Genomic DNA, 26,254 nt, shown 5'->3' with positions numbered 1-26,254 from the left:
ATTCTCTTGCAAGCTAGACGAAATTCTCTTCCAATTTCGACAAAATTTGTTCTTTGTTCTTCATAACCACTGTAATATGAGGTGGAAGAAGGTAAAATGATATTTATAGTCTTAAAGGACGAAACTCCCCTTCCAATTTATTCAAACCCGATGAGAATTGACTGGATACATATTTGGGGTAAAGTGCACCGAGTCGTATATTTTAAAGGGGGACAGTCTCGTTTTCTTTTTAAGGGAAAAGTGCAAAATGACATTTTTTAGGAGGCAAAGTGCAATTTATATATACAGTTGTATCTGTTGTAACTTGTATGTATTTAATGTTTTCTAGGTCAATTACGAAAATCATCCCGAACTTATGTTAAATCACGTAAAACGCCCCACCTATTTGTAATTACAAAAAGTCTCCCTGATGTTTGATTACGTCTTACACATACCTCTTGCAGTGTGATTTTTATAGAATCTTTTTTTATTCCATAGAATTTTCCCGAAGAATGCTGATTTTACCCCTACAAACGTAGAGCAAATTGAAAGTAGCCATTCAAAGATGTTTTTTTAAAAAATGCCTATGTATGTTATGATGGATCATACTAGCAATACATAAAGTGTAGTGACGTTGCAATGTGATGTTGCAATAATGAGATTGCTTCTGAAGGTTTATCAAGGCCACATACATTTAAGAGACTGTTCTTAGAAGTAGAATCGACATTTTTCGGAAAAGGTTCCCATAAAAAAAAAAAAAAAAAAAAGATACCGTGAAGAATCACGTCATTAGGGGGTCGGTGTAAGAAAGAAACAAACGTCAGGCAGATTTGGGTAATTACTGATAGGTGAAAAGTATTTTTCATAATTTAATCTATGTTTAGGGAGGTTTTGTAATTTATCCATGTGTTTCTAAATATATAATTATTTAAAACATAAAAATGTCAATCGTCGCCTGAGAGATTCGAACTCTCGCGGGGAAACCCCATGTACTTAGCAGGCACACGCCTTAACCACTCGGCCAAAGCGACCAGATGTTGGGAAGAATTATCTAACTTTACATAGCTTGTAGTATTGTTCATAATTTAATCTAAGTTCAGGGAGGTTTTTGTAATTTAATCCATGTTTTTCTAAATATATAATTATTAAAACATAAAAACAACAATCGTCGCCTGAGAGATTCGAACTCTCGCGGGGTAACCCCATGTACTTAGCAGGCACACGCCTTAACCACTCGGCCAAAGCGACCACATGTTATCTATCTATACCTGTATCAGTTTTAAAATTAAAATATATTCTTAGAACTTTTTTCAATTTTTACTTATGCATCAATTTCAAGATAAGATTAAATAATCTAATTACACCTAATTGTATTATTACCTTTGAAGATCCAATAAAAAAAATACTTACAAGGCAAGATAAGCCATGCTAACACAATATTTGCAGGTCGACCCAATAAGTTATTATTTGGAGATACCAAACATCTAATAAAGTCCAATTAGTTAGTTAATCATGGCTAATATTTCCAAGCAAACGAAACGTTTTAGAGTGAAATGTGAAACTAGCAGGTCTCTGTAATATTTAAAAAAATATAAGGGTCTTGATGTAATTAGATCAAACCTCAATGATGAGACAATCTATTTACTTAATATTTGTTCAAGGATAAACATGAAACTTCAAAAAAATAAATAGTTTAATGGTTAAGTCTAAACCAATATCAAACCTCAAGGGATATCATATGCATAATTTTTCAAACCATAGAGGGTCTAACTATGATTACATCGACCTCATGGGAGGTAAATGCAATTTACCCAAATCAATGGTTAATTTTTGAAAGGGTCTAATTATGAGTACATCGACCCTATGGGTGGTAAAATGCAATTTACCCAAATCAATGGTTATTTTTTGAAAGGGTAGTTCGCTAGAAATAATTTGATCATACGCGAAAGTTTTTAACAATTAAAGTAAACATATAAAAACTCCCTGATCTATGTTTACATTTTGACTCGATGAATCTAAGTACAAAATTATCATAATAGTATTTTAAAAGCCCTATCAAAATTATTTTAAAAATTCACCAGGTGAAGGATCAAATAAACCGCCGACACTGAAAGTCTGTAATCTCAATAAGAAAATGACGTAGTTTATTGTTTATGAAATCAAAATAGTATTATGGGAAGTTTACATATAAAATCGCTTCCTAGTTGACCATTCTTAACCCGTTAATGAACTACATTAAGATGTAAAAAGCCCGATTCTAAAAAAAAGTTGTAAATATATTAATTTCTTAAATATTAATATATTCAAGAAATTTATTATACCAATAGTTTAGACATAAAACAATAAAAATTGCAAAATTAAAAGATAAAATATTGCAAATTTTGGAAATATCTAGATAGAAATTTTGTGAAAAACGAACATGTTAACGGAGTGGTATGTAAATTGAAGTCGTGGAATATCAAGATGCGTATTTCATTTGGACAATTTTTTTCTAGGCCATTTTTTTTTCAAAACTAGGGAACATTTACAAGTTATTTCACTTTTACAGTAAAACGTCATTAGCACACACGCGTTTTAAGAAGCTGCCATGTGCCAAGGAATTGGTTGGCCAATTTGTATTTTTAAGGTAAAAAAATGAAGCAAAAATGTAAATGTGTGGGCCCGCAGATTTGAATGACAAACTTCTTCGAAAATCGGAAGATATGGAATCAAAATTGACGCAATTCGGAGTTTCTATTTTTTCAGTCACCTATAATATAAAAGATACATAATAATATTGATATTTTAGTGTAATTTTCGAGAAAAAGTAAAAACAAAGATCGTATAAAAATATTTGAAATTTAAATTAGATCAAAATTCGATATCTAATATGTATTCCAATACTGTTCGAACCGGTTCTAAAAAATCGAAAATCGGAATATTTAAAAAAAAAAAAACGAAACGAGAACAATTATTTTAAAATCTAAAATGGAGAAAAAACAGTGATTGGCTAAAGTTCCCACCAAACCAAACACGCTCATTACTTCCTTTAGATTCCTTTCTCTACTTTTTTTCAGTCTTCGAGAATTCACTCCCCAAAATTCTCCACACTCGTTACTCGTCAATTTACGTCAAATTCGATTTTCTCATTTATTTCCAATTTTACCCCTCTCCACCGCGGAGCGCCGGTGCCGCCACTTTCCACCGCACAGCACCAACATCTATGTATTACTGCAAAAAAATTCGGTTCCTAGGGTTTGTGAATCCTCGCCGCCGGTTAATTTGACTCGAAGAGAATCGTAAATCGATGCTAGTAATTGTCGTAATTTTGCTAATTTTCGGGGCTGTAGTGCGCCGCAAGTGGGGGAATGAGGCGGCCAAGAGGGAGGAGATTTTGAGGCTTGTGGCTGCGGCCTCCGAAGAAGAGGCGGAAATTGCTAAGATACAAGCAGTTGACGGCTATGATTTTCGTCCGGAGCCGCCGCCGCAGCAGCTTGAGAAGAAGTATTATTGTGCTGTTTGTTGTTGCCCAACTACTACTAGGTGTGCCCAGTGCAAAGCTGTCAGATACTGGTGAGTGTTGTGTGTATCTCTGATTTTTAATTCGTATTTGTTTGAACTGCTGCTCAAATATTGTTATTTAATGTTTTTCAAAGATGGGGGTTTCTAATAAGAAGTGAGTAATTGTCCGATTGAGACATTAGGTCATGAATAATAGATTCTTAAAAAAGAAAAAAAAAATAATCTGCAATTAGTGTATTGTTGAACCTGATAGGTTTAGGAGATGCTTAAAATCTAGGTAAGGTGTCTTAGTGATACAGGCAGTAGGTGGCTTCGCGAATAGAAAAAAACTATTGTGGAATCGTTTGGTCTAGTTATAAGAAAAAGAGGGTTGAATGGAATAGAGAACAAGCCGGAATGCGATCAATTTGCACTATGACCTGTTAGTAGTAAGTTGTTTTCAAAGAAAGCAAGAAAATAATCAGTAATATCATATTTTTTTCGCATTCTATTCTAGAATAATGTGGGGGGCACAGTTATCAAGTAGCTGTCTGGTGCAGTAGTCTTGTCGTTTACCGGTTTACGTTTAACTGTTAAATGCATGTGGGGGATTCATTTGCACCAGTAAATTAGTCTGAATGTTTAGTGGCACTGGCTGCTTTAATCCTGATGACACACGAATAGTTTGTTTTTTGCAAGGTTTTCCCTCTCACGATTCGATTCTTCGTTCGTACTAAGTTATATCATATGTTTGTTTTTGTTATGTACCAGTTGTATGTCTGAAATGGTAGTGACTAAAGCTGTGAGGAGATAAGGTCTTACATTTTTCTTGTGACAGGGTGAGGTCTGTTGAATTTAGAGCTAGGGTTGGAATAAGATTTCCTGCGAAATGCTGTTAACTTTCATTTAACTTAGATAATCAGCATCTTATGTACGTTTGAAGACTGAACATTCTCTTGACCAATGACTCCGTTGTTCACATTTTATATACTCTTTTGAGAGAAATTCTATATTTATTTTTAGATATTATGAGAAGAAGGTTTTAGATCTTCTGATCTAGTGAACTTTGTTTAGATTGTAGTTGCACCGGAAAAAGGATAGCCGAATATTTTGATAAACTTATTAGGTGTTAAAATGAGTTGTTAACTCTTTGTGATGTTTATGGAAGAGAAATTTAAAAGAAAGAAACAGGAGCAAAAGTGGAGAAAGTAGTCCCAATTTGGAAAAAAAATATATTAATGTCATCGGTCCAACACCAGATCATAATCTTAAAGTTAAGCAAACTTGGCAACCTTAAAAGTGAACTCTCAGTTGCCCTAAGTTTAATGACCTAATGGACAACCTGGAACTTGATCGACAATGTTAGATTTTCTTACAACCATGATTTCATTAAATATGTTATTTGGAAACAAAATGAAATCTTGATTCATGGAAATTATCTAGGAGTTTGGGCTCTTACAAAATCCAATTTATTTTCATTAAAGAATTGGAATAATGACTTTAAGCACGGTAGTTGATTTTCTACTGTTTGTTTACCAGTTTTGGATGTATTATGTATCACAAATTTCCTAAGTAGATCTAAACTTTTTAGTGGTCAAAAAGCTAAAAATACGATATGATTTGGAGATTTTCATCCGGATTTAGTGGTGATCTTTATTCAAGTGTTGAGTTCTTGAGGCTAAAAATGCCCACATTTGGTATTTCTCTGGAAATTGAAAATGCACATACCGAATTGCATATATGAACTACTTTCTGCATATGTTACCTCCAAATTCTCATCAGTTGAATAGAACCCGATAGAGATTATATGAGCTACTTATATAACCTGACACTTAGCATAGTTATTCGTTCAAATACTCTTTCAAGGAGCATTTTGTTAAGATAATCACGCTAGCAGCATTTTGATGTGTCAGCTTTTCACTTAGTCGTCCTTATGACGGCAATTTTGAAGTTCTGGTTTGGTGGTGAAATTAATTTCTACTAGAACTTCTGTTAGGTTTTGCCTATGTAAACCAGGTCATATTTGGTTGGATTAGCGCTTTCTCATGTTTATTATTGATTTTTCTTTGCTTCTAGTTCTGGCAAGTGTCAAATAATTCACTGGAGACAAGGTCACAAGGATGATTGTCTACCAGCAACTCTTTTGCAAGCTAGCCAGGAAAGTGAATTTGTTGTGGAAACAGCAACGAAAAATCAGTCTCAGATCGATTTTAACACTGAAGCAAAATTTGGTTTTGATCCCACTCAACATCTTGGTGATACTGGATCTTCTAGTAGTTCATCCCCTTGCTTTTCTTCTTCCAGTGGAAGTAGTGAGATATCATTTGATGCTTCAGCCACCAAGGTCCTTGAGTCGAATACTCCAACCAGGCCAGATAAATTGGCTTCTGATAGTGTTGAATTGAAGAGGTCGCATAGTATCTCTGATTCTGATGAGCTGGATATACCAAGCCTATCTCCGTTGAATTCTACTGTTTCTGAAGTAAATTATACACCTCAGGCTAATAAGATAAAAAGGACAAAAGCTGCCAAACCTGATGAAGGCTTTCAAACAACAAGCATCAAAGATAGAAGAACTTGCAGTGGAGCCGCTGTGTTGGAAGGGTTTGTCCCGCATACAACTGAGTCAAAGAGTTTCCAATCCAATAGTTCTTTGAAGACATCCTCTTCCATGAAAGCACAGCCATCTTCTAGTAGTAAAGTAACAAAATCCATGTACCGTAGAGGATCAGGCAATCATCAAGTGCCTAATGTTGAATTCAGGACTTCAAAATGCTCAAAATCGTTGAGAACGTCGTCATCAGAAGATTACTGGAAAAATGAAGCACATTTGTGCAAAGAAAAAGAAACACGACCAATGTTGTCTAGGAGTTCAGAAAATAATAAGGTGTGTGCAAAAATGGGAAGCACTCAAAATTTGCTTTCAGATAGTGAAGGTGTCCAAACGTTGTCACAACCTACCAGCAATACTCTGAAAACATCAGTACGGAAAATTGTACAACATTTTAAAGTACCAAAACAGTCAAAGTCCTACACATTTGACACGGGGAAGGACTCTGCTTACAACCATAAGGTTATTTTCCGTGAATTTTATTAATTAAATAAGTTCGAATTTTTTTCACAAAGGTTTTCATGCTTTAATGATTGGTCATGTTTTTCTCTTGACAGATGATATTTTCTCCCAAGCTTTTCATACAACTGTATTCTTGTACTGGTTTGGAACTTCACCCTGTTGGCCTCTTCAACTGTGGAAATAGGTGAGTTCTCATTTTTCGAAGCGCATGCTTTGATATTTGTTAGTGCAATGTGCATGACTTATCTGGCTCTCTGGCTCATGTGTTTTTATGGTCAGCATGTCTTCTTGACGAAATAACATATTTATAAGCGGGAGATGTTTTTTGATTTTTCTGAGTAATCGTCACAGTGGTGGACCCGTTCCATCTCATGATAGTAAAAGTTTAGATCAGAAGTATCAGTTTTGTTGTATGATCTCCATGACATTGTTGTTACTCTTTAATGTCTCCTATGTTTTCAAACTATGTTTGAGTAGTAGTGCCCACCCTATTTCTCTTATTAACTTTATTATCTGGACGAAAAAGCTTTTGGCCTTTCCTTCTGGGATCGGTTAGCGAAAACCTACAGTATGATCTTTACTCCTAAAAGCTTCATGTGTTACATATTGAATTTATTTATAAATTGACGTACTAGTTTCTTTTTATTTATGGATATTAAACAAGGTGAATTCAATCCTGTGAAGCTATGAAGTTTCTTTTCTTGTATCTGGTGAAGACTATACAGATACGAGGGAAAAGTTAGTCATTAGTACAGAAAAAATAAGAAATCGTTTTATTGCTGAAAGAGATAGGGATGTTAATATTGTCTTCTCATCTTTGCTCTTTTTGTGCTTGAAAAAATATGGTGCTTTTGTTTTTATCCTCCATGTTTCTAAATATATTTATTCCTTCTTTTGATTCAATGGCAGCATGAGCTAATATTTCTGTGTTGTATATATAATGTAACCTTTTCTGTTTCTTCTTACAGCTGTTATGCGAATGCAGTATTGCAGTGTTTGGCTTTTACTCGGCCAGTTGCTTCTTATCTTCTTCAAGGGCTGCATTCTAAAACATGCAAGTACCTATTTGTGATTCATTAGTTGCTAACACTTTATGTAGATCTCCAGTAGTGTTGTTTCTTATGTCTTCTTTCTGAACAATTATTTAGGTCGCAAGAGGGGTTGGTGCCTCATCTGTGAGTTTGAACATCTGATTCGGAAGGGACAAGAAACGAACTCTCCTTTGTCTCCAGTTGGAATACTGTCTCAGATACAAAGGATTGGAAGTCATCTAAGTCATGGAAGACAAGAAGATGCACATGACTTTTTGAGGTAAGTGTCTGATAGAATTTTGATTTTGGTTCGAGAAATATTAAACTGAATATACTAACAGTGATTATGATATGTGATACAGAAATGTGGTAGATACAATGCAATCTATATGGCTTGAAGAAGCATGTGTTTCTGGCTCAATAGCTGAAAATTCAACCCTTCTGGGCCAGACCTTTGGCGGTTATCTTAGATCCAAGGTCCGTCTTCATTTTGATTATATTACAAAACATGATGTTTTTCCTGTCAGCCACTGACTTTTGAACTTATATGTTACTGAAATGTTAAACGTCGTTTCAGTTTTATTAATATTGTTTTGATTTCGAATGTGATTTTGGCCATTTTCTAATCTGATTTTGGCAAAATTTGAAACCCGAAAACTGTAGTCCTTTGACTCTTTGAGTTAGCTTTCTAATCCTAACTTGAATAAGCTAGATCAGATATCGGGTGACAAAGTTATGCATGAATGAGTTACATTTTGAATTTTAGATAACTCAAAAAGTTATGTGCAATGTTCATTGATTTATGCATATCTTTCTCACACGACATCCAATCTTGGTGATTCAAGTTGGATTAGAAAGCTAACTCAAAGAACTATAAATTTTGTGTTTTGAGTTTTGCCAAATTCAGGCTTCAAAATAGTCAAAATCATGTTTGAAGTCGAAACAATATTCGTAAAAGTGAAACGATTTTCATCACATCCCTATATGTTAATGGTTTTTAGTTTTAAATAATACGATAGTGGTTTTTGCTAACTAGTGTCGTATGTAATGCCAGATTAAGTGTATGAAGTGTTCACGGAGATCTGAACAGTGTGACAGAATGATGGATCTTACTGTGGAGATCGATGGGGATATCAATACTCTCGAAGGGGCTCTTGCGCAGTTCACCATATCTGAAACACTTGGTGGAGATGACAAGTACAAGTGCAGCAGGTTAGTGCAATTGTCCATTATACTAGAAGTTGTAGATTTCTTTGAGATTAATTCAAATAGTGATTATTTGTTTTGTAAACTGTGTTTTGTATCATATGTGCTGCCCTCATAAAATCACTTCGATCACGTGACCCTTTCCTTGTTTTTTCCCCTTTCCTTTTAAACTGCGTAGATATGATCTTATGCATCAATTTTGCATATAGTAGTAATCTCTCTATAGGGACCTATCATAGATATTTAAGGGAATTTTAGCATTTCGAAAAAGAAAAAAAAAGTTATCCTCCTGAAAATGACTATTTATCTTAAAAGTGGACCCTTGAAGAATAAGTTTGTATCGTCAACTTCAGTTTGTTTTCTCTATACTGTCTCTTACTTGAAACTTTGACATTGAAAGGCACATAAGAAAAGAGAAGTACAGTGATATATCGTTGTGACTACTTGTAGATAGCGTGTTTCTGAGAAGAACGTTGTCTTTGGATTGTGATATTTAAGAAAATTGTAAAGGAAGAGCACCATCAGTGATAACGAAATTCTGTTAGATTCTTCTTTTAGATTCAATAAGCATCCTATTGAAGAACATTGGGTGAAAAAAGAAATAAAACATATGTATGGTATATCAAGAATCTAGTAATTGTTTATTTATAACCACTTTTACGTTTCCCTTTGAGACCAAAAGAACGTAAAGGCTTCCCTCACTTTCTGTTTTACTGATATCCAAGGTGCAAACATGATTTATGAATTGAGAGAATTAAATTTCAATGTATTCAACCCAATTTAAGTCAATGTCCGTCTGATGTTTATCATGGTTAACGGATCCAGATACATTTCATTGCAGATGCAAGTCCTATGAGAAAGCTAAGAAGAAATTGACTGTAATTGAAGCTCCCAACATTCTTACAATTGTTTTGAAGCGATTTCGGGTAATTCGCATTTACTTAGCAGCACTTGGTATTTTATTTGTCATGATGTCTAAATCTTGCTTTGCAATTCCTTTTGCAGTCAGGCAACTCAGAAAAGCTGAGTAAGCCAATTCAGTTTCCAGAATTTCTGAACCTTGCTCCTTATATGAGTGGAAAGAGCGACAAATACCCTATATATAATCTCTATGCAGTGGTCGTTCACTCAAATACGATGAATGCTGCTTACAGTGGTCATTACATAAGTTATGTCAAAGATTTTCGGGGAGAGTGGTTTAGAATTGATGACACCAGAGTATGTCTGTCATCTTATATATATATATATATATATATATATATATATATATATATATATATATATATATATATATATATATATTATTTTCCGGTCATTTTGAGTCGAGGGTTATCATCATTAATTATATATTTTCCTTTGTAGGTAAGCCGTGTTGACCTGGCGACTGTTTTATCTGTGGAAGCATATATTCTCTTCTATTCGAGGTGATCTATATTGGTTAATTCGATTCGGAAAACTTATATATATTTCCTTCAGTATTTATTGTAGTAATAAAAGTATCGTATCATATTAGGCATACACCACGGGGTCCATCTTTATTGACAAACATCGATGTCTATTCTGATGGAGGAAAAACCAAGAGAAATACAGAAGCCGTTTCCGCAAGTACCATTCCTCAGAAGAAAAACTGGAAATTCAAATCAAGCTCGTCCGATTGGTCAACAGAGTCGCCTCATGATTTGACCAACAACCATATATTAGATTATGACAAATGGGGATTTCGCTACAAGAAAAATCATATATTGGATTCATCGAGTGACAATTCTTCTATTTTCAGTGCATCTGATGCTGGCTCGTATAGTACAGATAGCACAAAGGACTCGAGTGCAGAGGACTTATCAGGATATATATTCGGGCCTAGATTTTACGGCCCGTGATTGTTTTTCTTGAACGGAAACACATGAGAAGGAGAAAGGAGTTCCCCGTGTATACTATGACCGACTGCTACGCAGCAGATAATTACCTAGTTGTATTTATTTAGGTATATAAAATTTGACAGGTATATTCACTAACCCGCCCTAGAACAATGAGAGAAGCAACTCGAACATTTTGTTTGCTGAGTTCGAGTTGTGTTTAAGTTAGAGGCTGTAAATCCTTGGTCGAGTTAATTGTATTTTCAGGAACTGGTCATAATTGTTATATTTCTTCAATCTATGAAAGCAATTGCATTGATTTCGATATCATTTTTCGTATTAGTTGACTTTTAATTTGCAGGTATATTTTCTTACTGAGAAGTTAAAAGAAAGAGTGTTTATAGAAAATGAAATCAAAATATAATTTTAATGTAAAATAGGAGAAGCCAACTTTGTTCTGCTAATATATACATAAAATAGATTTTTCGTTTATTGTAAATTTAAATTAATAAAAAGGTGTAATTGATTGTCATATTTTACAATATGATAGAAGGACAATAATTACTAACTACATTATATTTAGTTGACGATCCATCTATTTTGGATCAAATTTTACAGTATCGGACCAAAGATGTTCTAATTAGACCAAAAAAACTGAAAAAAAAAAAAAAAAAAAAAAACTAAGTATACTACTTTTGTCTATAAGAATGCTGTAAAAATATGCAAAATGTTGTCACCAAATTGTAGATATTTTTCTAAGCGAACTTCCCTGAAACCTCTCGATTGTACCGCCACTGGCCATGTAGAATATATCTAAAATATTTATTGAGTCTCTAAAATATTCATCGAGTCCCTCTCAACTGTGGGATTAAACTCAATTACCACCATGCATTAAGGGTTGAGTAGTATATAAACACGAGCAACATATCACTTGTAAATCTATCAAACAAACTAGTTAACACTTATAACAATAAAATTTATGTGTTAGATACCTAAAAACACAATAAGTTTATGACATATTATCTGTATAAGATATGTTTAGGCCTTCGAAATCGCAGGACCTGCTGCCTTGAGTTTCGGTTCAATATTTTCTTTCTGATTTCAATAGTATTTTTTGGAGTGTCTTTACTAAATTAAATTTAAATACTTTTTAGCAGGGTTCATAAAAATGACAAATATTTGAATCAATTTGACTACACTATGTTGGTTATTTATAAGGGTACATTGGCCCCTTGAAGTATGCATTATGTGACGGTTGCATTCTCTGTATCATATCGACTTTTGATGATGTGTCATTTCTTCTTCTAATAATAATTATGAATATGAATATGTGTATATCAAAATTTCACAATCTCAATTTTATAATATCAAAAATTCTAATATTATGAAAAGAAGAATATATTTGACGTAGATAATAAATTAATTGTCTCATTTCTTTTGAATAGAAAATGTAAATCATATGGACAAACTTTTAGAAAAAAATGATTTAAAGATTTTTTATAAAATAAATTTAACTCAGGCCACCTGGTGGAGTGGTGTCCATTCATCTCTTCTTTAAGAATACAATCAAAATGGCCATACATTTTTTGGTTATAAATATGAGAAGTTGTAATAACATCATCTTTAAAATGAAAACCAGCTCGTCTCTTTTCTTTCTTCAATGATTTTCTGTCTTTTTTCCTTCCATCTCCAATAAACGTAGCCTGTAAATCCTTTCATAATTCAAAAATAACAATTGTTCTTTTGTTTTGCCCTAATCTCGGTTGATAAATAGGGTTATATATAGTGGTGGAATATGTAGATAAATAGTGTGACATTGAAAGAAGGAATATAGACAAAGTGATTAAATAGAAAAACAAGTGTTCAACTATTATCGGATTTTCTTTTCGTAAAAGGTACAATTTGATATGTTTATAATTTATATGTTGCTAAAAGTTTGTAGTCTATAATTTTTAGTTATAATCATATTTTTTAAACAAATATATTGAATACGTAAGTTGACGTGCATAAGATTAAAATATTAACATATATTTAAGCAATACCAAAATTAGCAGCAATAGCAAAATTAGTATTGACGTTTAATTGCACACTTTTTCCACAATCATGTAGAATGGGTCCAAACAATCAGTTGAAAATTGGTAATAGTCGGAAGAAAATTAAATGTAAATTCCGTTATGTAGTAATTACAAGTGGGTGAAACAATACATCGCTCATGTGTCTGGAGAAGTAGAGGCATGTAGAATAGGTCTGATTTTTTTTTTGGTAATGTTGTGAAAACATTTTCATGATTCTGAAGCAACTAGAGCAATAATGGAAAAAAAAACAAAAAAAAAGGAACAATTATAATGTCCATTTAGGAAGAAAATAGGAATATTCATGACTTTGATACCAACGAGAATGATGATGAATAAGGTTCTCAATACGCACACAAAAAACATTTATCAACAATCACGAAGAAGCAATTACAGAATGCCATGAGGGAAAGTCGAAAGCTAGCTTTTGATGAAGAGGAGCCTAGGTGATATGATGACGATATATGTAGTGATTTTGATAGTTACTACGATTCGGTGCATAATATATACCGTGAGTCTTTATATACAGGTGACATTCGATATGATAGCGGGTCTTCTAGAAGCATAAATGCCAGATATCACGAGGTCAATTATGTATTTTCTGACAATAGTGGATATCAAAGATTTGGGTACTATCATCATAATCATAAAGCATCTGTGCATACCGATTCATCTCATGTATCAAATGAGCCTCAATATGGATAATTTGAGTCACATTTACCGGTGATACTCAAAGAGATAATCTTGAAAACTTTGGACCAACTCGACGTTCTATTTAGTATTAATATTGCATGCAATTTCATAATGTTAATACAAGATTGTTGTAATTTTTATATTTTAATTTTTAATAATTGTTTTTCTTCACATTATTGTATTGTAATGTTGGCATTAAAAATATATTTGAAATAAATTCTACCTTTTAGCATTTTAATTAAAACTTGTCCATTCCGCCTGCGACATAGGCACACTGTTGCAATGGAAATAAAAAGGTCTAGGGGTGGGAACGAGCCGAGCTCAGTTATTTTGGCCAGCTCGAGCTCGAGCTCGAGTCCATGTTGCCGAGCTCGAGCTCGAGCTCATCGAGCCAATTCTTTTGGCTCGAGCCCGAGCTCGAGCCAATTTTGACGAGCTCGAGCTCGGTCTCATTTAATAATTTTTTTTAATTTTTTTTATTATTTAATTTTTTTTATTAAAATCATTCAATTTTTTATCAAAAAATATTTATAGGAAAATAAAAAAAATTATAAAATAAATAATGAACTCTAGTTATATTTTAAAAAAAATTTCTACTATTATTATAATATTCTATATTATTATTAATTTTGTAAGTAATATAGATTTGTTTTTATTTAAATACTGAAATATTTATTATTATAGACTATTTACTATTTAGTTAATAATAATAATAATAATAATAATAATAATAATAATAATAATAATAATAATAATAATAATAATAATAATAATAATAATAATAATAATAACAACAACAATAATAATAATAATAATAATAATAATAATATAATATATATAAAATTAAAAAAAAAATAACGAAAAAGAAGGCAGCTCGCGAGCTGTCAAACAACTAAATTTGGGTTCGAGCTCGAGCTCGAAAAACACGAGCTCAAACTCGAGTTCGAGCCTTTGTCGAGCCGGCTCAGCTCGTTTACCACCCCTAAGCAGTACCCACAACAATGCACTGCACCGTTCCTACGAACCATGGCCATTATCGCAACAAACCATTTCTCTCGGTAGCTTTCCTCACTCTCATTCTTCCCTTGTTGTAATTCTTTTTGCGGTCTTTTTGTTTTTTATTTTTTATTTATTATAATATTTCTCTTAAGAGTAGTTTATTCATTTCATATAAATCAATAATAACTTCAAATTTAGGGTCGATCTACTTTGAAAAACACCGCATAGAGGAGTTCTTGTTAATTTTTTAACACCAAACTCTTTTTTTTTGACAATTAGTAATAACATAGGTGGTCTGTGCTATTAGCTTACAATTATAATCTGAGGGCTCGATGTACCAATTTACCGAGCTGATTGCAATTAGGTCGCGGCTAGTCGCAAAACTAATTTCAATAAGTATAAGACCAAATTAAAAAAAAAACCCACAAAAATTTCTATTTATTGAGATGAAATGAAAAAGTATGTCCATTAGTACATTACCTTTTATTTGTTCTACAAAACCAAATAACAGAACAAGTATTTTGCAAAACAAGAAAAAAATAAACCCCCCTATTTCTAATAATTATTGTATATTATTATTAATTATTTAAGTAATATAGATTTGTTTCTATTTAAATACTAGAAATATTTATTATTATAAACTATTTATTATTTAGTTAATAATAATAATAATAATAATAATAATAATAATAATAATAATAATAATAATAATAATAATAATAATAATAATAATAATAATAATAATAATAATAATAATAAGAATAACAATAAAAATATAATATATATAAAATAAAAAAAAAAACGAAAAAGAAGGCAGCTCGCGAGCCGGCTCGCGAGCTGTCAAACAACTAAATTTGGGTTCGAGCTCGAGCTCGAGTTCAAAAAACACGAGCTCGAGTTCGAGCCTTTGTCGAGCCGGCTCGCCTCGTTTATCACCCCTAGGCAGTACCCACAACAATGCACTGCACCGTTCCGACGAACTATGGCCATTATCGCAACAACCCATTTCTCTCGGTAGCTTTCCTCACTCTCATTCTTCCCTTGTTGTAATTCTTTTTGCTGTCTTTTTGTTTTTTATTTTTTATTTTTTATTTTTTATTTTTTATTTTTTATTTATTATAATATTTCTGTTAAGAGTAGTTTATTCATTTCATATAAGTTAATAATAACTTCAAAATAAGGGTCTCGATCTACTTTGAAAAACACAGCATAGATGAGTTCTTGTTAATATTTTAACACCAAACTCTTTTTTTTTTGACAATTAGTAATAACATAGGTGGTCTGTGCTATTAGCTTACAATTATAATCCGAGGGTTTGGTGTACCAATTTACCGAGCTGATTGCAATAAGATCGTGGCTAGTCGCAATACTAGTTTCAATAAGTGTAAGACCAAATTAAAAAAAAACCACAAAAATTTCTATTTTATTAAGATGAAATGAAAAAGTATGTCCATTAGTACATTACCTTTTATTTGTTCTACAAGACCAAATAATAGAACAAGTATTTTGTAAAACAAGAAAAAAATAACACCCCCCAGTGCAATTGTTATGTTTTTTGTGTGATTCCGCCGCCGCAAACTCGCCTTCCAAGTACCTCCGCCGCCGCAAGCTCCTTAGTTTATTCAATCTTAAAAAAGAAAATAAGAAAAAAACAATTAAAGTTGAAATTGTTTATAATCGACATCAAGATGTAAAAAATACATGCTACAAAGCGACACCGTAAACCAAATTGACATGTTGGTTATATCGAGTTTGGTGCAAAAAAATCGACATCGTAGGGCATCTCTAATGGAGTAAGCAACTCCATTAGGCTTCAAAATATAGAAATTATAGAAGAAAATTCAACACCAACAAGAAACTTAGTAGGACTTTGTTTGGAGATTCATGTGTATTTTATGGGACTTTGTTTAGGAACTCAAAATTATACAGCCCTCTACTGTGAGATTTTATTTTTTAGAGACTCTAAGATTCCACCGGGTCTCTATACGGGTCTCCAAATTCTAATTTGGAGACCCGATTTGCTTACTCCATTGGAGATGCCCTTAGTGCGGATTTTTAACTACCAATTTCGACCTATAAATGTCGAAGAGGTCTGCGCAATTTTTTTTTAAAACGATAGAATAGTTAGAAAACACATAAATGCATACCTTATTGACTTCTTCTATTCTTCTATCTTGATTTCTTTTGACTCCACACTTGCCCTTTTTGTAAGGTTTGTTGAGTTTTGAGGGTTTTTAATTTTTATTTGTGGATCTATGGAGGTGGAAGAAGAATTTTTCTTATGGGTTTTGGAAGATGGAGACGATGGAATTGTGAGAGTTTTTGTGGTTTTTTTGAGTTTTATGGTAATTGCATCATTTTGACTTTTTTTTTTTCTTTTTTTTTTTTATAATTAGTAAGGATATTTAAGTATACTTGTACATTGGAAATTTTAATTTAGTCTTCCATTTAATGTTATTAGTATTGCAAATAGCCGCGTTCTTGCAACAATTCATCGAGATAATGTAGAAATGTGTAATATGAGCTTTTTGACGAGTTCAAATTCGAGCCCATCTTAGTTGATGAGCTCACGAGTCGGGTTGTAAGATTTTCCAATTTTCAATATTTATTTTTATAATTAATATAAGTAAATAATAATAATAATAATAATAATAATAATTAAAAAAAATATAAAAATTAAAAATAAAATCAGCTCGAGATAATTGAAAATATGAAGTACAATGGTGGAGGAGCATCGGGTTGATTTGATCCAAAACGATTCTTTCTGCTCCGGCGGCCAAACAATATTCCCCATGCTGGCGGCGTTCAATTCTATAAACCTCAATCACTTTCATCACCACCACCACCACCGCATTTTTTCTTCCTCCATTTTCACATTTACAAGGACATTATCAATGGTCGCCGCCGCCGCTTCTTCTTCTTCATCTACGAACATCAATAATTCCGGCGGTGGCGGCGCGTTCACCACTCTCACCGAAAGAGTCACTTTCGAGAGAGAAATCAAAAAGAGCAAATTCATCGCCGTTTCTGGCCCCATTTCCGATGAACGCTCCGCCTTCGCCTTCCTCTCCGAGGTGAATTACGAGCAACCCCTCTTTTTTTTTTTCTTTTTTTTTTCCTGAGTTCTATTTTATGGGGTTTCTGAGATTTTAATCTGGTTGATTACTTTGTTTTATTTGCTGCTATACAGGTTCGTGATCCTCGTGCCACTCATAATTGTTGGGCTTACAAGGTAAACTACTTCTCTTGTGTTCTATATTCATGTTTCTGCAATCTGCTTTGAATGATACTGCAATTAGGGTTCTTGAGAATACACGAGAAAAATTGAAACTTGAAATTGAACTAAGAAAACAGAATCATAAACTCTATCGGCATCGTTTAGGAATTACGATTAGGCTCGATAGACAACATAATCAAGTTTTGTCAAATGTTTGAGGTTTATATTTCAAGCCCATGATTAAAGACCGCGTTTTAATCAAGCATATAAAGGATTGTATAATCACAAACCCCAGATATAAGATAATAATCACATATTGATTTATCATGGACAACGTGATTGATTCTTAGCGATTCAATCAATTTTATCAATCCCATCAACATTCCCAAACGAGGCCTAATGAAATCGGTCTTACCTTTGATCTATGGTCCTTGATTTTTAGGTTGGAGATCAAACTCGGAGTAATGATGACGGTGAACCATCGGGTACAGCGGGCAAGCCAATACAATCTGCAATTGTCTCTTCAGGGATAGATAGAGTTATGGTTGTTGTTATCAGGTAGTTAATCACACTGTGTTTTTCTGCCTAGTTACACACATACATATACATACAAATGCATACAAATATATGTATACATGTGTGTGTGTGTTAGTATATACGTGTATGTTTCTTGAAACTGCAGTAAAATATACTATGGCTGATAATATGTTATTGTAGTTTGTTTCTCATATGTTATATCTAGTTACGTTGGGCTTTTGATACGTACGTTTCTATATTCATGTAGGTATTTTGGAGGAATCAAACTTGGTACTGGAGGATTAGTCAGAGCATATGGAGGGGTAGCTTCAGAATGTTTGAGAAATGCCCCAACTTGTGTTGTAAAATCCAAAGTAATTAAACATGAATGCGTTCTCTTTTATTTTTTAATATTTTTTTTTAATATTTTTTTTTTTTTTTTCTATTTGGTTTTCGATACCTGATTTTCCTCTCAAAACCATTCAAGTTTGAGAATGTTCTTTACGGGTCCAGTTTGTAGTTTTGCATCTAATTTAGGTATGTTATGTATGACAGAAGGTATTCATCGATGCATAACCAAGCTATTTTTTTTTTGGCTGCAGATTCCTATGGGATTGGAGGTTCCGTTTGATCTTTTAGGGATCCTGTACCATGAAGTAAGATTGGATCAAGTAGTTGATTTTTTCCTTTAAACTTATGATAGCTTCTTTGACCATAATGAGATTTCTTGCCTTTAAAGTAGTTGAACAAAAATGCAGCAGCGCTTAATTAAGAGCATAGTTTGGCATTTTCTAGTACGATTATTAAAATAAAAGAATAGCATTCCAAGTGTGTCATATAGCTTTTCAGTTTACTATTTCACTTCCGAAAACTGCTATCTAAAAATCAACGCAACTGTTGATTTGCAGCTTCAGTCTTTTCAAGTTGAGGACATCAAGCAAGACTACGAGACAGGAAAAGATAATGTTACGATGGTCACTTTTAAAGTTGACTTTGACCGGGCACAAAGTCTCGAAGAAGCTCTAAAAGCCAATTGTAGCCGTGATATTGTCATTTACAAGCAGTGAACATACATTATAAATACAATTTTCCGGTATAAGAGCTAAAATTTACAAGCCCAAAAGCAGACCTTTACTTTCACAAGATTTTTAATTTAGAAACTTGGTATTATGATGCTTTTGTATATAATGCATTTGTAAAGAAATTTGGTTCAGTTTCTAATTGAATTAAGAATGAATTTCTTGCATTTTTACCAGTGAGCTGTCGTCTCTTCCATTTTATAATAGATTTCTGTGGTAACAAAAGTTGTGATACAGCTAGCTCACACTGATTTATCAGTTGTTGTTTTAGCATAAGTCTTTGCAAATTAAATTGTTTCATTTATGCTATATGTTTTTTGCTTGAGCTGAGGAAACCAAAAGAAAGATGGAAGAAGGAAAAATCACAAGACATGGGAAGGCCGAACCAAGAACTAGCAATCACGTCCAAGTCTATACGAGGAAAATGAAGCTTTCGTTGTAAGTTTGTTTCTTGACACCCGTAATTTCGAATTTCAATTTGCTGTTGTCAGATATAATCTTCTTTTAAAAATGATTGTGCTGTTTATATAGGAGTAACTTTTTTATTACTTGCTGCACAATACGAGTTATATCGCTCCCATAGGAACTTATGACACTAGAAAAGTACTTGCTAGTTGATACTCATTTATACAACAAAGATGGGTTTCTGTAAGTAAATGATATAGAATTTTCTACTAATTATTACAACATAACTTCCATTTCTTTATTCTTTATTTTAGCAGATAGTACAAGTTAAGTTGGCTCTTTATTTGTCTGTAGTTGAATATTTATTGGGAGAAGAACTTGAACATATAATATAACTATGTGTACACACTGCTGATAGGAGGAAAAACGAAATAGGAAATCTCATTAACAGAGCTATTGAACTACTGAAGACATACAACAATGCAGATTACAACACAATCTGCTCAAACAACACAATAATACATTACGAAATAACTCAAATCCGGAACAATCCAAACTGAAGGAAAGTACTTCAGAGAAACATAATATCAATATCGAAAAAATGAAAACAAAAAAATCAATCGTGAAATCGAGGGAAAATGGGACGGAGAATAATGGTGGTATTAGTTTGAGGGTGGTGGTGAGAGAAAAGGGAAAGAGGGAATTGTAGTTGGGATGGTAGTTGGAATTGAAGGTATTGTGGGCAGTGGGTTGGCGGCCAGTGGAGGCAGCGCCACCTTAGGAATGGCCGGAATGTTGGTCGGCAGTGGCGGAAGTGTGGCTGCTGGCAAGTTCGGCATGTTGGGAAATGGCGGCAGTGTGGTGGCTGGAAAGTTTGGCATGGCGGGCAATGGCGGTAGTGTGGCGGCCGGCAAGTTTGGAACGGCCGGAAGTGGCGGTAATGTGGCGGTTGGCAGTGTCGGAATTGTCGGCAGTGGCGGCAGAGAAGTTTGGAGTAGGTTACGTGCCGCCAAGCTTCCATTGAAGCTTGAGAGTGAGAGAGCCATGATAATTAAGGGTAGAACAAGGTGAAAGTTTGAGGCTGCCATTGATTGATAGCTTGAGGGGTGAAAAGAAATATTAATCCTAGTTTTCGATATTGAATGTCAATTTCTGTCACACATATTTATAGGGTTGAAATTGATGAAGAGTGTTGAGTGTGAAGAAGTACTAATTAGGTTATCAAATAATAGACTTATTTACAACATTTAATCTTTATTAATTATGACAAAGGTTAGTTAAAAGAAGCCCAACTATCTTCTGAAAAACTTGTGGTAGTCCAGAATACAGGTGTACCAATAAAAAAATGTATGCAGTTAGATGTTTGAAAGATGGGGGTAGACGAATTGAGATTTAGTCAATTAAATTTTATCTTATTTTTTAGGTTCAAAATCTTAATATATTAGTTTAAAGGTTAATTATATTCGAGAAAACAGTACATTTATAAAACACTTCAATCTAACTGAATACTAGTCGAGCTTAAATAGATTTAATATTTATTTTTTTTAGTGAAAACACGAATGTTGTAAAAATTATCGCCCAAACAAATTTAGTTTTAACGGAAATATGGAAGCACTTAATTCACTCTGTAGTTGCCAGTTTTTTGCATTCAAATCTAGTCTAGGAAATCTAAAAAGATAAAAGCCAATTGTAGTCTTGATATTGTGATTTACAAGCAGTGAATCGTATTTTTGTTCTTTGCTTCTGCATTTACAAAGAAAAAGATTTTGTTTGCAGTTTCATTATTGAATTAAAATGAATCTTTCATTTTCCTCAGTGAGCTGTTGTCTCTTCCATTTTGTTATCGATTTCTGTATTTAGAAAGTTCTCAAAAAATATCTAAAATAGTCACACTGCAATTTTATCAGTTGTCCTTTAATTTCAGCAATCTATAGAAATTATATTGTTTTATTTATGCAATGTGTTGTTTGCTTTAGCTGAGGAAACCAAACAAAAGATGGAAAAGTGAAATATAATAAGAGATGGGACGGACGAACCAAGAACTAGCAACCATGTCCAAGTCTATACGAGGCGAGGCAACCTTTCATGGTAAGTTTGTTTTTCTTACAGCCATTGTTTCGAATTTTAGTTTCTTTTTTTGTCAGATATAATCTACTGTTAAAAATAATTGTGCGTTCTATATAGGAGTAACTTTCATTAATCATTACATGATGCTTAGTCGACTCTTTTCCTTTCGAATCACGTTGACATTAGTGATTGAGAAAGTTTAAATGACAGAAAAAACGTATACGAGTAACGATAATTTAGAAGTTACAGACTTAAAAACTACGACTTATGTCGTTCTCTCGTTTTCCTTAGCATTAAGATTCGCCAGCTTAAAATGATGAAAGATTCCATCGTAACTTATAGCACTAGAATTGTACCTGATATACATTTATATAAATAATTAAGATGGTTGACTGTAAGTAAATTATACGGAATGTTTTTACTAATTAGTTCATTGAAAGTTAAGAAGTTAACTTCAATTACATTATTCTTTATTTAGGCAGATTGTACAAGTTAAGTTCGCTTCTTTCATCTGAATATATATATATTATATAGTATATATACACACACTGCTGATTGGAGTAACAAAGAAATATGAAATCTCATTAGCAGAGCTAATAATCAAAACACTGAAAACATACAACAGAGCAGATTATAATACAATCTGCTCAAATAATACATTACAGAAAACATTGAAAATGGAACAAACCGAACTGAAGGAAGAATAATGGCAATATCGAAAATAAATTTAAAAAAAAGAAAACACAGAAACACCGAATTTGACGTGCAGAGAAAATGGCAAGGAAGAATAATAGTGGTGTTAGTTTGAGGGTGGTGGGGAGAGAAAAGGGAAAGAAGGAATTGTAGTTGGGATGTTAGTAGGAAGTGCAGGTATGGTGGGTAGTGGAGGTAGTGCCGCCTTAGGAATGGCCGGAATGTTGGTCGGCAGTGGTGGTAATGTGGCGGCCGGCAAGTTCGGCATGGCAGGCAATGGCGGCAGTGTGGCTGCTGGCAAGTTTGGCATGGCGGGCAATGGTGGTAGTGTGGCTGCCGGCAAGTTTGGAACTGCCGGAAGTGGCGGCAATGTGGTGGTTGGTAGTTGGGGAATAGTCGGTAGTGGCGGGAGAGAAGTTTGGAGTAGGTTACGTGCCGCCAAGCTTCCGTTGAAGCTTGAGAGTGAGATTGCCATGATTAAAGTTAGAACAAGGTGAAAGTTTGAGGCTGCCATTGATTGATAATAGCTTGAGGGGTGAAAATAAATATTAATCCTAGTTTTCGATATTGAATGTCAATTTCTGTCACACATATTTATAGGGTTGAAATTGATGAAGAGTGTTGAGTGTGAAGAAGTAGTAATTAGGTTATCAAGTAATAGACTTATTTACAACATTCAATCTTTATTAATTATGACAAAGGTTAGTTAAAAGAAGCCCAACTATCTTCTGAAAAACATGTGGTAGTCCAGAATACAGGTGTACCAATAAAACATGCATGCAGTTAGAAGTTTGAAAGATACGGTAAGATGATTTGAGCTTTAGTTGATTAAATTTTAATCTTATTTGTTAGGTTCAAAATCTCAATATATTAGTTTAAAGGTTAATTGTATTTGGGAAAACAGTACATTTATAAAACATTTCAATCTAACTGAATACAAGTCGAGCTTAAATAAATTTAATATTTCTTTTTTTTTTTTTAGAAAAAAACACTAATGTTGTAAAAATTATCGCCCAAACAAATTTCAGCTTTAACGGAAATATGGAAGCACTTAATTCACTCTGTAGTTGCCAGTTTTTGCATTCAAATCTAGTCTAGGAAATCTGAAATGATAAAAGCCAATTGTAGTCTTGATATTGTGATTTACAAGCACTGAACCGTATTTTTGTTCTTTGCTTTTTCGTATATATTGCATTTATGAAGAAAGATATTTTGTTGCAGTTTCATTATTAAATTAAAATGAATCTTGCATTTTCCGCAGTGAGCTGTTGTCTCTTCCATTTTGTTATTGATTTCTGTGTTTAACAAGTTGTCATAAAATATCTATAATAGTCACACTGCAATTTTATCAGTTGTCCTTTAATTTCAGCAATCTATAGAAATTATATTGTTTTATTTATGCAATGTGTTGTTTGCTTTAGCTGAGGAAACCAAACAAAAGATGGAAAAGTGAAATATAATAAGAGATGGGACGGACGAACCAAGAACTAGCAACCATGTCCAAGTCTATACGAGGCGAGGCAACCTTTCATGGTAAGTTTGTTTTTCTTACAGCCATTGTTTCGAATTTTAGTTTCTTTTTTTGTCAGATATAATCTACTGTTAAAAATAATTGTGCGTTCTATATAGGAGTAACTTTCATTAATCATTACATGATGCTTAGTCGACTCTTTTCCTTTCGAATCACGTTGACATTAGTGATTGAGAAAGTTTAAATGACAGAAAAAACGTATACGAGTAACGATAATTTAGAAGTTACAGACTTAAAAACTACGACTTATGTCGTTCTCTCGTTTTCCTTAGCATTAAGATTCGCAAGCTTAAAATGACGAAAGATTCCATCGTAACTTATAGCACTAGAATTGTACCTGATATACATTTATATAAATAATTAAGATGGTTGACTGTAAGTAAATTATACGGAATGTTTTTACTAATTAGTTCATTGAAAGTTAAGAAGTTAACTTCAATTACATTATTCTTTATTTAGGCAGATTGTACAAGTTAAGTTCGCTTCTTTCATCTGAATATATATATTATATAGTATATATACACACACTGCTGATTGGAGTAACAAAGAAATATGAAATCTCATTAGCAGAGCTAATAATCAAAACACTGAAAACATACAACAGAGCAGATTATAATACAGTCTGCTCAAATAATACATTACAGAAAACATTGAAAATGGAACAAACCGAACTGAAGGAAGAATAATGGCAATATCGAAAATAAATTTAAAAAAATGAAAACACAGAAACACCGAATTTGACGTGCAGAGAAAATGGCAAGGAAGAATAATGGTGGTGTTAGTTTGAGGGTGGTGGGGAGAGAAAAGGGAAAGAAGGAATTGTAGTTGGGATGTTAGTAGGAAGTGCAGGTATGGTGGGTAGTGGAGGTAGTGCCGCCTTAGGAATGGCCGGAATGTTGGTCGGCAGTGGTGGTAATGTGGCGGCCGGCAAGTTCGGCATGGCAGGCAATGGCGGCAGTGTGGCTGCTGGCAAGTTTGGCATGGCGGGCAATGGTGGTAGTGTGGCTGCCGGCAAGTTTGGAACTGCCGGAAGTGGCGGCAATGTGGTGGTTGGCAGTGTCGGAATAGTCGGTAGTGGCGGGAGAGAAGTTTGGAGTAGGTTACGTGCCGCCAAGCTTCCGTTGAAGCTTGAGAGTGAGATTGCCATGATTAAAGTTAGAACAAGGTGAAAGTTTGAGGCTGCCATTGATTGATAATAGCTTGAGGGGTGAAAATAAGAAATATTTATTGTAGTTTTTGATATTGAATGGCAATTTCTTATCATATATTTATAGTGTTGAAATTGATGAAGAGTGTGAAGAAATACTAATTAGGTTATCAAGTAATTGACTTGCTTACAGCATTTAATCTTTATTAATTATGACAAAGGTTAGTTAAAAGGAGCCCAGCTATCTTCTGAAAATTTTGTGGTAGTCCAAAATACAGGTGTACCAATAAAACATGCATGCACTTATAGGTTTGAAAGATAGGGTTAGACTAGGGGTGGAAATCGGAATGGAATTTCCAAATTCCGTCCATTCCGATCCGAAAATATCCGAATTTGGAACCGTATTTTTCAGTCCGATTTCCGAAATTCTGATTCCCGATTTTTTCGAATTTATTTGAAACGGAAACGAAATTACCGAAAATTCCGACCCGATTTTGGTTCCGAATACTTCTATGATTTTTTGGAACATATATTATAATTTTATGATATATTTTGTAATTCTATAATACTTATGTTATATGTTGTATGAAAAATATAAATACCGAAGGGTCAAATAAATTAAAACCTTAGAAAAGATTAATTGGTATCAAAAACTTAATTCACTCGGTATTGGTCAGTTAGCATTCAAATCTTAGCAAGCAAATCTGGAACGATAATATTGTTGATTTATTTCTCAAATAAATGAAACTTATCGTGTGTTCGTGTATTAAAAACTACTTAATTAATGCTATTTAAGTTTCACGTCTCATGCCGTGACGTGCAAGGGGATTTGAGTATCGTCTGTGTTTTACAGCCATAATTTCTGATCACTTCAATTTCTTCTTGATTACTTCCTGCTTGATTGACTCTTTCATTTCGAATAATGATGCATTATAAAATGCGATTGGTTTTTGCATATTTGTTATTATCTTTCGTTATATGGTTTAACACCTAGAGATTGATTAGTCTGTTCTTTTACTTTTCCTTAGCATTAAAAATTACGGGCTTAAAATTACGAAAGATTCCATAGGAGAACATGTAGTAGCCTTCTTAGCGTCTAGATTATTTTGCGGAACGCTATTTCAGGACTGAAACACACTAGAAAATACACATTTATACGTACATGATTCTGGCAGATGGTACAAGTTAAGTTGATTTCTTGATTTGGCTGTTT

The 26,254-nt window shown here is 33.4% G+C and overlaps 2 protein-coding genes, 1 long non-coding RNA gene and 2 other non-coding genes across 5 annotated transcripts; 3 read left to right on the top strand and 2 right to left on the bottom strand.

Annotated features, from left to right (window-relative positions):
• Nucleotides 1-928: 928 nt before the first annotated feature.
• On the bottom strand, nucleotides 929-1,010 carry TRNAS-GCU (transfer RNA serine (anticodon GCU)). The gene has a single exon. It is a non-coding gene; the product is annotated as a tRNA-Ser (tRNA).
• A 135-nt stretch (nucleotides 1,011-1,145) lies between these two features.
• On the bottom strand, nucleotides 1,146-1,227 carry TRNAS-GCU (transfer RNA serine (anticodon GCU)). The gene has a single exon. It is a non-coding gene; the product is annotated as a tRNA-Ser (tRNA).
• A 1,701-nt stretch (nucleotides 1,228-2,928) lies between these two features.
• LOC105955884 (ubiquitin carboxyl-terminal hydrolase 17) lies at nucleotides 2,929-10,947 on the top strand. The gene is made up of 11 exons (XM_012979684.2): nucleotides 2,929-3,531; nucleotides 5,536-6,532; nucleotides 6,628-6,716; nucleotides 7,501-7,586; nucleotides 7,681-7,843; nucleotides 7,926-8,040; nucleotides 8,618-8,775; nucleotides 9,611-9,695; nucleotides 9,775-9,987; nucleotides 10,132-10,193; nucleotides 10,283-10,947. The coding sequence occupies exons 1-11, from the start codon at nucleotides 3,266-3,268 to the stop codon at nucleotides 10,644-10,646; spliced, it is 2,598 nt and encodes an 865-aa protein (XP_012835138.2). The 5' UTR covers nucleotides 2,929-3,265; the 3' UTR covers nucleotides 10,647-10,947.
• Nucleotides 10,948-17,060: 6,113 nt separating this feature from the next.
• On the top strand, nucleotides 17,061-19,371 carry LOC105955883 (ribosomal protein S5 domain protein). Its single transcript, XM_012979682.2, has 6 exons — nucleotides 17,061-17,460; nucleotides 17,577-17,618; nucleotides 18,046-18,161; nucleotides 18,388-18,493; nucleotides 18,722-18,775; nucleotides 19,028-19,371. The coding sequence occupies exons 1-6, from the start codon at nucleotides 17,107-17,109 to the stop codon at nucleotides 19,184-19,186; spliced, it is 831 nt and encodes a 276-aa protein (XP_012835136.1). The 5' UTR covers nucleotides 17,061-17,106; the 3' UTR covers nucleotides 19,187-19,371.
• A 2,208-nt stretch (nucleotides 19,372-21,579) lies between these two features.
• LOC148767115 (uncharacterized) lies at nucleotides 21,580-24,046 on the top strand. Its single transcript, XR_016034191.1, has 2 exons — nucleotides 21,580-21,691; nucleotides 23,785-24,046. It is a non-coding gene; the product is annotated as an uncharacterized LOC148767115 (long non-coding RNA).
• Nucleotides 24,047-26,254: the final 2,208 nt, after the last annotated feature.

The sequence above is a fragment of the Erythranthe guttata genome, chromosome 11 (genome assembly GCF_056151865.1).
Source record: "Erythranthe guttata isolate IM_541 chromosome 11, IM_541, whole genome shotgun sequence".
In the NCBI taxonomy this organism is placed as follows: Eukaryota; Viridiplantae; Streptophyta; class Magnoliopsida; order Lamiales; family Phrymaceae; genus Erythranthe; species Erythranthe guttata.
The sequence above is the reverse complement of the archived record's forward strand: the minus strand, read 5'-3'. Positions and strand labels throughout refer to the sequence as shown.